The sequence below is a fragment of the Drosophila nasuta genome, chromosome X (genome assembly GCF_023558535.2).
Source record: "Drosophila nasuta strain 15112-1781.00 chromosome X, ASM2355853v1, whole genome shotgun sequence".
In the NCBI taxonomy this organism is placed as follows: Eukaryota; Metazoa; Arthropoda; class Insecta; order Diptera; family Drosophilidae; genus Drosophila; species Drosophila nasuta.
Genome location: NC_083459.1, coordinates 24,939,323 through 24,953,884, shown reverse-complemented (window position 1 = coordinate 24,953,884; position 14,562 = coordinate 24,939,323). Strand labels below are relative to the sequence as shown.

Here is a 14,562-nt window from a genome sequence, read left to right as displayed (position 1 = left end):
GATGATACATCGACAAAACGCAATCGATTATGTGAGCAATCGATATGTTGTCAACTATTGCTGGCACATATTTCAGTATATTTTGGAAATATACAATTGCTGCAAGTACATCAATAATGACTGATGTTTAGCAAAAAAATATTTCCTTTTTTTATGTTTTTTTGCAACATGTTTCCTTTAATGTGCAGTGTGAGGAGGCAGTATGATAAATGTTCAAAATGTGCCCAGCCGTAAATGCAACCATGCAAGGTATATTTCCAAGGTAAAAATTGGTGCATTTTGCGCTGTTGCCTTTTCATGCATCACTAACAACACACACAGCTACGCTACAGCAATTTTTTTTTTTGCAAAAACTATTTGATAAAAAAGCAAGTATTAAATGTGTGCGTGTGTGTGCGTTAAACAATATACAATTAAACAATAGCCCGAGGAGCGTATATCGACCAATAAGCACAATAAGGTGTGCAGGGCAGCTGGCGTTGCTTACAACAAAAAGACCGGCAGCAGCTTCCTCGCTCGCACGCACACACCCACGCACACATACATACATGTACACGAATCTATGAGAGAGCAGTATCATCGTATCATCGAAAAAAAAAAACGAAGAAAAGAAAACGACAGCAACAACAATAAGTAAAGGTGTTGGAGTGAAAGAGCGAGGGCGAGAGGGAAGCAGTGTGTGCGATCATCAGATCAGCTTTAGAGGCCATGAAGAATGTATTGATGGTGGCAGAGAAGCCATCGCTGGCTGCCTCCTTAGCTGCCATACTCTCCAATGGACGCTCCACGGCGAAGCGAGGTTCGACCGGACTCTCAATTCAAAATATGTACATATTTATCAATAATAACAATGAATTTTGACAGGTAACAACGGCTGCTCCACCCACGAATGGACGGGACACTTTCGCAACGAGGGCGCGGTGCATTTTCGGATGACATCGGTGTGCGGTCATGTGATGTCATTGGATTTCACCAGCAAATATCAATCGTGGGACAAAGTGGATCCCGTCGAGCTCTTCGATTGCCCCACCGAGAAGAAGGAATGCACGCCCAAGCAACAGATGCGCTCATTTCTGGCCCACGAAGCACGCGGCTGCGATTATCTGGTGCTGTGGCTCGATTGCGACAAGGAAGGCGAAAACATTTGCTACGAGGTCATGGATGCAGTGCAGCATGTCATACACAATGTCTACAGTCGCAATGTCACGTATCGTGCCCACTTTTCGGCCATCACGGACAAGGACATCAAGGGCGCCATGGAGTCGTTGGGCCATCCCAACGAGAATGAGGCCAAGTCGGTGGATGCACGTCAGGAGCTCGATTTGCGCATCGGTTGCGCCTTCACACGCTTTCAGACCAAGTTCTTTCAAGGCCGCTACGGCGATTTGGACTCCTCACTCATCTCCTATGGTCCCTGCCAGACGCCCACGCTCGGTTTTTGTGTGAAGCGTCACGATGACATCCAAACGTTTAAGCCCGAAACATTCTGGTATCTGCAACTGTCCGCTGGGCAGCCGGAGGTGACGCTCGAATGGGCGCGTGGACGCGTCTTCAAAAAGGACATTGCCATCATGCTGCTGAACCGTGTCAAGGAGCATAAAGAGGCCACGTAAGTCGAGTAGTGTGGAGAGAGAGGGAGTGAGAGAGTAAAGCAGACTGTAATTAGTGTAACCAGAGCGACTTTCAAAAAGTGCTGCCTTACTTAATTGACTCTTTTAAGTTAAGTTTAGTGGGCAAGAGAAAGTATTTCCTTTTGTTTATGTTTTTTTTATCAAGTAATTAAGTATATATAAAGAGGCCGCGGAAGTTGAGTAAAGAGAGAGAGAGAGAGTAGAGAAGAATATAATTAGTATGACCAAAACGACTTTCGAAAAGTGCTACCTTACTTAATTGTCTCTCTTAGGTTAACTTAAGTTTAGTGGGCAAGAGAAAGTATTACTTTATATATATTTTTCTTCTATACAATTAGTAAGTCGAGGACAATACAATACAGTAGAGAAGACTGTAATTAGTGTGACCAGAACGAAATATAAAGAGGCCTCGTATGTCCAGTAGGGAGAGAGAGAGAGAGAGAGAGAGAGAGTAGAGAATAATATAATAAGTGTGACCAGAACGACTTTAGCAACGTACTATTTAATTGTTGATTCTCTTAACTTTAAGTTTAGTGGGTAAAAGAAAGAACGATTTTTTATTCCATTTATTACGATAAAAGAAATGTAAGTTTTTGAAACAAACTCTTCTACCATTATATTCAAAATGTCTCGAAATAAACCATTTTCTGTGTTCTCTTTGCAGCGTGGAGAGCGTGAGCAGCAAGGAGTCGTTCAAGAGCAAACCGCAGGCGCTGAACACCGTTGAGCTGATGAGGATTTGCAGCTCGGGCCTGGGCATTGGTCCCTTCCAGGCGATGCAGGTGGCGGAGCGTCTGTACACGCAGGGCTACATCAGTTATCCGCGTACCGAGACCAATCAGTATCCCGAGAACTTTGATCTGCACGCCGTGCTCCGTGTACTGCAGCCGTCGAGTGAATTCGGCGACGAGGCGCGGTCGATTGCCTCCGATTTCCAGACGCCACGCAAGGGCAAAGATGCCGGCGACCATCCTCCGATCACACCAATGAAGCTGGCATCGCGCAACGACTTTGATCGCGACACTTGGCGTGTCTACGACTTCATATGCCGTCACTTTATGGGCACGGTGTCGCGTGATCTGAAGTATCGCACCACAACGGCCAAGCTGCGCGCTGGCCTTGAGTCATTCTCGTGCACGGCGAATGTGCTGCTCGATGCCGGATTCACCAAGGTGATGACATGGCAAGCCTTTGGCAAGGACGAACCGGCTCCGCCGTTTGTCCAGGGCAGCCAGGTGGCCATCAATGATGTCCGACTCGCCGAGTCTCAAACGGGGCCACCCGATTATCTCACCGAAGCGGAGTTGATAACGCTGATGGAGCAGCATGGCATTGGGACGGATGCCTCGATTCCCGTGCACATCAATAACATTTGCCAGCGCAATTATGTGCGCATCGAAAGCGGACGCAAACTGATACCAACGACTCTCGGGATTGTCCTCGTCCATGGCTATCAGAAGATCGATCCGGAGCTGGTGTTGCCCACAATGCGTTCCGAGGTGGAGCGCATGCTCACATTGATTGCCAAAGGCTCGGCGGATTTCAACGATGTGCGACGCCATGCAACGAAAATCTTTAAGCTCAAATTCATGTTCTTTGTGCAAAACATTGCCAGCATGGACATGCTCTTTGAGTCCTCGTTCTCCCCCCTCGCCGAGTCGGGGAAGGCGCATTCGCGTTGCGGCAAATGCAGGCGCTACATGAAGTACATTCAGGTGAGTAACTAAGACTTTTAAGTAATTTAACTCAAGTATAATTTGATATTCTTAAAAAAAGAAACTTTAAGTGATCATCCAAGCTCGCTTTTGTCTTGGACTTATAAGTAACTTCCATATAGAAAGCTATTTATAGATTATTTCCTCTTAGAAGTAGTATTATTTCAAAGTCATAAATAGTTGTTTTTTGTTTTCTAGTTTTATTTTGTTTGCTTAAAAATAATATAAACCTTAATCGTCATTATTATTTATTTTGAAATTTACTCCTACAAAGTGTTGATGATTAATGATTATATTATTTTTGAGAATTCAAAATAAAACTGGATATACTTGAATGTAGTACAATATTGTTATACCGAATATAGGCTTTGGTATATTTTTGTAGTTTTGTGGTAAATTATTATTGTGTGGAAATTATTTAAGAACAACGCTTTTAATCGGGTCTCAGTTGCTTTGCCTGACAATCTGGTATTCCATAACGATATACCAAATATAGGTTTTGGTATATATTTTAGTATTTTACGTATATTTTATGAATATGGTTTAAATCAATCGGGTCTTAGGTGTTTTGGCTGACAATTTAGTATACCGAATAATGGCTTTGGTATTTTTGTGATACATTTTAAGAATATAGTTTCAATCAATCGGATCTTAGTAGCCAAAGCAACCAATCTGGTATATTTTAAATGCAGTGCAATGTCGATACACCAAATATAGGGTTTTGGTATAATGTATTAAGTATTTTTGAGGTATGTTTTTGGTATATTTTAACAGGCACACACAATTGTAGTTTTCGTACGAGTAAAATTACAAGAAAAATAGTTAATCCTTGTAATGAAAATTTAGTTATTACATTAAATCTAGTATGTAATACTAAATTTAATTTAGAGAAAAGAGAATGCTGGCTGACTCGAAAATAACTATGTTTATCATAAATTAAGTTTAATTTTAATTATAGAATTGTACATTTTCATTATGTTTTCCTTAGAAGGAGTTCCTTAGTTGTTTTGCGGTTTATTTTGAGAATATGGTTAGGGAAATTGTAGAATTTACTTAATAAGTACTTTTGTATGGTCAAAATTTAGAAGGAGTAATTTGTTGTATATATATCTTTAAAGTCCTCTTCTCTACTCTTCTCTTGTAGACGAAACCAGCGCGTTTGTATTGCTCGCATTGCGATGAGAATTATACGCTGCCCAATGGCAATGTTAAAGTGTATCGCGAGTTCAAATGCCCGTTGGATGACTTTGGTCTGTTGGCCTTCTCGACGGGGGTAAAGGGTCGATCGTATCCCTTCTGTCCGTATTGCTACAACCATCCGCCGTTCAGGGATATGCCCAAATTTGGCGGCTGCAACACCTGCACGCATCCCACCTGCCCCCATTCGTTGAACACGCTGGGCATCTCCAGCTGTGTGGAATGCGAGACGGGTGTCCTTGTGCTCGATAGCACGCTCTCACCGAGCTGGAAACTCGGCTGCAATCGCTGCGATGTCATCATCAATTGCTTTAAGGGTGCCACCAAAATTGCAGTTGAAGGTAAGCACAAATGTAATCTCGATAAATTCGCTTGCTTATTAATTATTCCCATTCATGCAGAATCCAAGTGCAGCGATTGCGGTGCCCAACTGGTCAACGTCGTCTACAAATCGGATAAATCCAAGTTCAAGGATGGCAGCGAAGAGAAGACCGGCTGCATTTTTTGCTCTGCCGAATTCTCGCATCTGGTGGAAAAGCATCGCGCTGTCGCCTCGCGTCAGGTGCGCACAAATGCGCCACGCGGTGGACCCAATGCAGCCGCAGGTCCTGGAGGTCCTGGCGCACCTGCTGGCGGCGGAGGCGCTGGGCGTGGCGGACGTCATGGCGGGCGACCGCCCAAGGATAAAATGGCTCAGCTGGCGGCGTATTTCGTCTGATTGTCATCGTCATCATCATCGTCGTCGTGTTGTCGTCTTGGCTCTGAAATTTGCATTTTATTGTGTAACTCGTCACGAGCGAGCATCTTGGCAGTAAAAATAAACGAAAACAAAGTTTGTACAAATGCTATCGAGTCCTATCGAGTATAATGTATTCTTGCGTACGCTTTTGTAAACAACTATCCTTAATTTTGTAAACTCTTCTCAATTTTGTAAACAACTCTTCTCAAAGCTTGTACAAATGTCCAACATAATGCCATCGATTGGCTAAAACGGAGTCCTTCTATCCTTACGTAAACAACTCTTCTCAAAGTTTGTACAAATATGCTATCAATTGGCTTTAACTGAGTTCTATCCTTGCGTACTCTTTTGTAAACAACTCTTCTCAATTAGCTCTATAATTTAGCCAAATGAACTTTCAATTCAACCTTAAAACTTATAACTTATCAAGGATTCTGTATTTTAAGCTAACTCTGAAACAAAAAGTGTGCAATCATTGCTTTTTTTAGATATTTTGAAACGTTTTTTAATGGAGTTCAGTAAAACAGATCCTTAAAAACCAAGCAAATCAAGTCTCGTTAAAGTAAAAGTAAAGGATAATCTCATCTTAGCTATAACTCGGCCATATCCTTCAGAATCCTGTAAGCACATATATTTTTATGCTCACGGTAAGTAATACTATCGATTGGCATTCAAGGATTTTCAAAATATTCCTAAAAATTTGGCCTCAAATTTTTCTAAGGGGGTTGCATAGAAAAATTGCCTAAAAATCGCCGAATCAGTCGTAACTCCGTTATTTAAAGGACTAGAAGGATGTCTTTTGGTACACATGTAACACTAATTGTGCTCTATTGAAATGCAAAATAAAAAGGACGAAAGTCCTTACAGGAGCGTGGATAATATGAATTTTTTCGTAACACAAAATTCGCCATAACTCGTCTGTATCCTTGCGTATCCTGGCGAGTCCTGTGTCAAACGCTGCATATAAGTTGGATCTATCATCTGACCAAAGGACATGCAAATCGTCCTTGTGGTTTGCGAGTTATCCTAGAATTTGTGTTTTCTACACATTTTCTTCGGCCCTGGAACTGAAATTTTTCAAGTGTTGGATTCCTTGATGACCTCACATTTTTTTGATGCCGATCGATGGAGTTCATCCCTGCGATTCGAACGAGACATGTCCCGACATCCTGCGCCAGGATATGGCCGAGATATGACTATTTTTGTAAAAAGGATATTCTTATTTTAGCTGTAACTCGGGCATATCCTTACAGATCCTTGAAGGATGCATATTGTTATGCTCACGGTAAATAATACTATCGACTGGCATTCAAGGATTTTCAGGATATTCCCAAAAATTTGGCCTCAAATTTTTCTAAGGAAATTTGCCCAAAAATCGAAAATTCAGCCGTAACTTCGGCAGGACTATTGCGATGTCCTTTGGCACACGGATAGCCTTTTTGATAAGAAGTTTGCACATGCAACTCCGAAGAAGATTGTCCTTGAAACGGCCGAGTTACAAGAACTTTTCGCTATAGAGAAAATAGGCTATAACTCGAGAATGTCCTCACGTATCCTGGCGATATGTATGTCAATCAACTTGTCTCACTTAGAGCTACCATATTGCCAAGGGACATTCAATTCGTATTTTTAGTTTACGAGTTATCAAGAATTTTGTGATTTCAGCGAATTTCTTTAGCGAAAATGGTTTTGTAGATGACCATTAAGTTATTTGATACGGATCTGTGGGAGAGGTCCTTAAAAGGCTTTTAGTACATTTTGTCAATAAATACCGCAAGAATATAGGCTAGCTAGAGATTTTTTTTATAAAAAGGATATTGCAAATTTGTTCCAAAACACTAAATCGCGTGTTTCTTGATCAATTTAAGGATTAACGTGATATCCTTTGGTCTACTCATAGTCCTTAGAGAGCTTTAGCTGAAGATGCAATTCAAATGAAGCAAGTCCTTCCGCTAAATAAGGATTAACGTGATATCCTTTGATCTATATACAGAACTTTAGCTTAAATTATAACTCAAATGAAGCAAGTCCTTTTAATAACCGAGTTACAAAGACTTTAAGCATAACTAAGCTATATCCTCACGTATCCTGCTTGACAAAAGGACATTAGCTTAGTCCTTAACAGATTGTATGTATTTTCAACTTCATATTATTTATTGCTACAAATTAACCGAAAAGCTGTAACTTCTTGTCTAACTTATATTAGCTAAAAGCAACGGGTTTATGCAGGACAACAGCTCCAAATGAAATGAAGTCGAAGACCAATCCTCATCTTTGTTGTCCCGTTGTTGTTGTCCTGTTTACTCCTTGACCTAGTTTCTATTGATAAAAGTTTGTTGTAGACGAAGCGCTTTGTCCAGTCCAGCTGCTGCTTCTGATCCTGTTTACTAGGCTAGAGGAGGAGTTGGAAGAGGACAACGCCTCAACAAACGTCCTCACATCTTGGTCTTGACTGGCTGCCGCTTTGTTGTTGTTGTGTGTATTTTAATTTCAACATATTTATTGATGTAATTCAAAAAATTAAATATAAGTTATGTGTATAATTATTACTGCTTCTTAATATGCAAAATTACTTTGCAGTTTTGCGTTTTCATCTTGTTTCTTTTTTTTCTTGTTTTTTATTTTCTTTTTGTTTTGTTTTTTTTTTTTTTTTTTTTGTTTTGTTTTTTTACTCTTCTCTCTCGCTTGGCCTTACTTGCATCATGATGTTCACTTTTTTTTTTGCTTATTTCAATTTTAATTAGTTATTTTATTTTTTTATTGCATTTGCATATGCATTGTTTTTGTTTTGTTTGTTTGTTTGTTGTATTAATGTTTCGCATTTTATATGAATCAATTCAAAATATATATATGTATATATATATACGGCGATATATATATATATATAGATATTTAGTTATATATTTATATATGTATATGCAAATATACACACACGAGAGACAAATTGTTGTTTGTGTATATATGTAGTTGTTGTTGTTGTTGTTATATACATATATAATTTGCATTTATGTGTTATTATTAATATTAATATTATTGTTATACATATATATATGCGTGTATATATATACTTTGTTGTTGCTGTTGTTGATGCTGCTTTTTATCATAATTGTTTGTTGCTTCTTCTTCTTCTCTCTTCTTCTGCAGCATCATTTCTCCAGGCTGCAGCGATTCTCTCACTTTATTATTATTATGCTAAGTTTAGCTGTTGCTATGTTCGGCGTGTGTATATGTGTGTGTGTGAGTGTTGTGTGTGTATGTTTGAAGTTGTTGTGGTGAATTCCATTTAGATATATTGTTTTGTTGTTGTTGTTGTTTGCTTGCTTGCTTGTTTGTTCCTTATATGTTTAGTATTGAATTTAAATTAATATTAAGAAACATCCTAACTTTCCATCTTTCTCCCTCTCTCTCTATCTCTTTCGGCATGTCCCTCCCTCTCGCTCTACTCTGCTCCGATTCTGTTGTGTTTTTTCCTTTTGAGAGCTGCTCTCCTACATCTTATCTCATCTCATCTCTTAATCATCTGCTGCTGCATCTCTTCATCATCATCATCATCTCACGCATCTGCTTTAATCTGTGAGCAGCGGCTTGATGGTCGGTTTCTCTTTCTCCTTGTCGCGATCGTTGCGCGGCTCCAGCTGCTCCAAGAGATGAGCAGGATTCGCCTGATCCTGATGGGTCTTCTGCTTCAGCATTGTCCAGTCGTAGATGTAATCATATTGATGGTTCAGCGTTCGGAACAAAATGCTAAAGTCGAGTAGAGAAAAATGCATGATTATTAAGGAATATATATATATGAATTGTATAGCATTTTACTTACCGGAACAATTGACGTAGGTACATGTAGTCGGGCTGTTCCTCAAAGCGCAAGCTACGACAATAGTTCAAGTACATGGAGAATTCAGCTGGCGAACCCTTGCACAGCACCTCGATGGGCGTTGACATCTTCTTCTCGCTGATCTTTTCATATTTCTGCTGCTTTGTGTTCGCCTTCATGCCCTGCCAGGGCAGCACACCCCGATTGAAATACATCATAACATAGCCGAGCGATTCCATATCGTCGCGACGCGACTGCTCGATGCCCAGATGAGCGTTGATCGACGCATAGCGTGCGGTGCCCGTCAAGTTCTTGTCCTCGCGATACAAAATGTGAACACGCGACTGGGGATCACGGAACTTCTTTGCGAGTCCGAAATCGATCAAGAAGAGCTTGTTGCAGTGCCGACCAATGCCCATGAGAAAGTTATCGGGCTTAATATCACGATGAATGAAGCACTTCAAATGTATGTACTCAAGGCGTCCGATCATCTGATCGACCAGCATCAGCACCGTCTTGATCGTAAAGTGGCGCGTACAAAAGTTGAACAAATCCTCCAGCGACGGTCCCAACAAATCCATCACGAGCGTATTAAAGTTGCGCTCCTTGCCGTGATGACGGATGCGGGGGAAGCCAACGCCACCGCTCAATATGCGATACAGTTTCGCCTCGTACAGCAACTGCGGATGGCGTGCGCTGGCGCTCTCCATCTTGATGGCCACCTGCTCGCCGGTCTGAATGCTCATGCCCAGATAGATGTCGCCGAACGAGCCGCTGCCTGCACACGTTACATGGAAAGAGAGGAAAGTATGTGGATTAGTTTGGTATCGATACACGAAAACATTGAAAATATACCATACAAATGCTATATTTGGTATATCAATATACTATTAAATTCAGAATATACCAAAGAGTACTAAAATATACCCAATAATATGTTCATTATATCGATATACTTAAAATATACCACAGTGTACAAACAAGTTAGAAAGCTCCAGTCGAGTCTGATCGACTGTGAGATACCCGCTATAATTGGTATATTGATATTGTACCACATTCAACATATTGATTTAAGCAATATTCTTAAAATATATAGCGAATTCATATACCTCAAAAATACTAAAATATATCGAATGCAATATTTGGTATACTGACATCGTACTTCATTTTCAGTAAAAGCAATGCAGTGCAGTATTTTTTTTAAGTATGTATACTAAAAATATACCGAATTTACCACAGAATCTAAGACCCAATCGTTTAAAACCCTATTCTTAAAGTATACCGCAAAAATACTAAAATATAACAAAGTCAAAAAAATGAACGAATTTACATATTTGATCGTAAGACAGAAAAAGTTCCTAAAATCCTTCTTAACTCCAAATATAGGGCTAATCCAAAGCTAGAAAAATAATGTTATTTTTAAAATTGTTTCAGTCATGTTTTTTTTCACAAGCGACAAATTCTACTAGATAATTACCCATATCAATCTTTTCCATCTTTACTACGATTGCTAACCAATAAGATTCTTCAATTATGGAAAAATTATTGAATTTGAGTCGTGATCTATCGATGGATTTGTCACAGTATTTAATTACCATAAAAACATTGTTTAGTCTAAGAATATTTCGCTGATCTTCATTGCAAAATGTAAAGAAAGAATTTACATAGCTCAAATTGCATTTTGTTATCTTTGGTCTCAGTTGCAACTATGAAAACTCTCTCAGCTAATGCGATACGCATTTAAAAGTTTCTAGAAATGAACCTTTAGCTTTTCTCTCTCGACTCAGAGCTCGAATTTCACCACGAATCGAAATCACAAATGAACAATACGAATGTGAATATGAATATATGAGCTGTAGCTTTTTTTCTTTTGTTTATAAGGAATAGTCGCCTTGACACCGACATTCTAATTAATCTGCCATATCAATTGTAACTTTATGCAGCCTGGAATACTATTTTGTCACATTTGAGGAGACAAAAGGCAGCAATTATCATTGAAAATATCCATTTCTATATAGATTTTATCGATGTACTTGAATTTATGGAAGTTAGTCGAAGTTTGCCTTATATGCAACGCGATATTTATTAACTATAGTATTTTGAGTTGCAGCTAAGCAAATTTTTATAAACTTTTAATTCTCAAAGTTAACTCGATAATTCGCTCAATATGTTATTTCTAAGTTAACTCCTTACCTATAAAACTGCCTAAATTTGTCTTTTATCTGAGTGATAACTTTATTCGAGCTTTGACTAACCACTTTATCCTACACATGAGAAATCGAACATCAACATTCGAAAATTAACTATATTATTTTGAGTTGTATCTAAGCAAACTTTTAAGTTTCATGTTAATGCGCTCAATATATAATTTCTAAGCTAACTCTTTAACTATAGGACAGCCGAGCGTTAAATAAAACTTTATCCTGTACATAAGAAATCGGGCACCAAAATTCGACATGCCTCTTTAACTATAGGATAGGCTAAACGTTACTTTATCTCTATAATAAATTTGTACCAGAGTTAACTGAAAAATCAGTCATCGAAATTTGATATGCCTAATAGATAAATGAGGATACTAAACAATATAATCTAAATAACGATTTATTTAAATATCTGGAAGTTAACCGTAGTTTACTTTATATACAAGACGAGCTAATATATTAACTATATTATTTTGAGTTATAGATAAGCAAACTTTTAAGTAAGCACTTTCATGTTAATTCCTTCAATGTTTGATCTTTAAGTTAACTGGTTAATTCGAGAATATTTTATTCCTAAGTTAACACTTTTAACTATAAGAGCCTAAATGTTACTTTATCTGTATGATAAAATGCTGCTAGCGGTATCTAACTGCACATTAAAATCAGATATCAAAACTCGATATGACTATTTAATTATAGGACAGCCCAAATTCTTTCTTTATCTGTATGATATCTATGCGTCTATATGATCTGTATGATTTTTTCAAGCTTAACTATCACTTTATCCTGTAGATGAGAAATCGGACATGAAATCGTGGAATGAATTGGATCGAATTGTGGATACAAAACATTACAGTCGAAATACCGTATTTCATTTAGCACGTGTGAGGATATATCTACATATATAATATATACGATATACATATTTATGCTGGTCTCAAAGCAAACAAACAGTTAAAGTGACTTCTTAAGTAGTTCGTATGTATGTATGTTTTGTATATAGCTTACCGATCTTGCGTATCACCCGATATTTGCCGCCGATAATTATCTCGGAGCGGACGTCCTTAAGCAGCCGCATCTTGTCCATGTTGTCGGTTGAATAGTGAAGATCACTCCTCCGCCTGTTGTGTTGCCTCTCTCCTCGTGTCTTCTTCTTCTTCTTGGGTTCCTCCTCTTCGGGGGGTTTTCGATATCGAATGCGACTTCGAATTCGATTAATTCGGAGATGTGGAGAATTGATGAAGTTGCAAGATTTGTTGGTTCGTTTTTGTTGTTTGTTGTTATTGCTTTTCCTTTACGAATTATATATATTTATATATTGTTGTTGTTATCGGTTTATATATATATATATATATAAATTTTATATATATAATAAGGCAGACGATCTCGTTTCCCGACGAAAAAAAAATGAAAAGAAACTGTGAAAAGAAGATGAAAGAATATATAAATTAGTTAGCGACATTTGTGAAGTTGGCGCCAAGAAAAATAAATACAACAAGAAAAAAACCCACTACTAAACACTTTCTTTTTGAATTTTTGGTTTTTTTTCGATGTTTTGTTTTTGTTATTTTTGTTGTTGCTGTTGCTGTCGCCGTCGTCGTCGTTGTGGTTGTTGTTGTTATTGCTTCAGTTTGGTTGTTGCTGTTGTTACATTTTTTGTGACTGCGACTCGAGATTGTTTTTGTTATGGTCTTTTTTCTGCTTGGCTCACTCTCTTTTCACATTTATGCTTTCGTCTCGTTTCCCCCAAAAAAAATTGTGCGAATATTGCGCATTTTTCATAACGTAATTAAAACATTTGGAATCGATAGACCGACCAAGCATACACTGAGTTTGTCTCTCAGTCTCTATGTGTGTGTGTGTGTGTGTGTCTGTATATTGAACAGCTACAACAACAACAGAAACAACAATAGAGAAACAGCAGTGTCGTATAGTCATCAGAGAGGAGACGTAAACAGACTCTTTCAAATTGTTGATCGATTATTTATTTTCATATATGAATTTCAATATAAACAGACGGACCACTGATAATCGATAAGCAACGGCAACTGCAACAACAATGACAACAACAACAGCAACAACAGCTACGATGACAGGTACAACGTACTTCGCTTCTTCTTTACCCCGTTGGAATGCACATTACACATACGCACACACACACACACACACACGCATACGTATGCACATGCAAACGCACACACACACACTTAAGCAACAACAGCAGCAGCAGACACCAACACTTTAGCATTGATACATACACACACATACACACGCACACACAGCATATACACACACATACAGCTGCAAGCACACACACTCACTCTCACACACACACAGATATAGTTGCTACTACTGCACCTTACATGTTTTTTTTCACATCGCTTTTTTTTTTCTTTTCATTCGTTTTTACACAAAAGAAAAAAATTGAGCCCGCATTGGAATCGCATGTTGCGATTTCATTAAAAATTTCCCGTTTACGAATATTATTTTTGTTGGGGCGAAAATCTTACCACGAAACAACGAGAGCGAGAGCAGTGAAACTGTTGGAAACTGCTGTGCTGGGTGTTTTTCTCAAGGTTGGCGTTTTTACTATTTTGTAGGAGGGCCAAACGACGAACGACAAAAAAAAAATTGGAACTGAGCAAGCTATATGTGTGAAATTTCGTATCAAACCGTAGTCTTTAAACAGCGAGCAAGCCCGATATTGTACTTGCAAACGGACGCGTGAATGTCTTTTTTCACTTTTTCGTACGCGCACAACGAAAAAAAGAGGAAATATATGTATTTTATTAACTAAAATAAAATGGTTAGTAGAGCTGTCTCCAGTGTGGCCGCAAGTTCCATCTCAAAATATACCGTTCTGCAGCGCACAATATACCACTTCCGCAATGACGAAAATCATCTAAATTTTACCACAATCCATTCGCTGGTTCGTTCGTAGAGCGCCTGCTGATTTGTCAACAACGGCGCAACATTTTAAATGGCTAATTATTCCATATTGTAGTTATATTTCTATTTTAATAATCAAAATTATGTTCATTTAATTTACAAGTAGTTAAACACATGGCTTTTATGGGTTATGTCGTTTAACAGATGTTCAAAATAAATGAATGACTAATCTGAGAGCTGGTGAACTTGTTCCGACGTTACCATACACAATGCGTATACGCCATTTTTGTTTAATAAAAGTATAAAATTTCGAAATATAGACAAATTACTCAACACGACCAACAATACGTCAGCATGTATTTTAATTGCATTATTT

General features: G+C 38.5%; 2 protein-coding genes across 2 annotated transcripts; one reads left to right on the top strand and one right to left on the bottom strand.

The window, feature by feature from the left end:
* Positions 1-303: 303 nt before the first annotated feature.
* On the top strand, positions 304-5,829 carry LOC132795523 (DNA topoisomerase 3-beta). The gene is made up of 5 exons (XM_060806289.1): positions 304-799; positions 865-1,609; positions 2,296-3,346; positions 4,491-4,884; positions 4,945-5,829. The coding sequence occupies exons 1-5, from the start codon at positions 709-711 to the stop codon at positions 5,259-5,261; spliced, it is 2,598 nt and encodes an 865-aa protein (XP_060662272.1). The 5' UTR covers positions 304-708; the 3' UTR covers positions 5,262-5,829.
* Positions 5,830-7,995: 2,166 nt separating this feature from the next.
* LOC132795555 (casein kinase I) lies at positions 7,996-14,140 on the bottom strand. Its single transcript, XM_060806349.1, has 4 exons — positions 13,808-14,140; positions 12,306-12,715; positions 9,100-9,874; positions 7,996-9,026 (listed from the first exon to the last, which is right to left on the bottom strand). The coding sequence occupies exons 2-4, from the start codon at positions 12,382-12,384 to the stop codon at positions 8,849-8,851; spliced, it is 1,032 nt and encodes a 343-aa protein (XP_060662332.1). The 5' UTR covers positions 12,385-12,715; positions 13,808-14,140; the 3' UTR covers positions 7,996-8,848.
* Between the last annotated feature and the right edge of the window lie 422 nt (positions 14,141-14,562).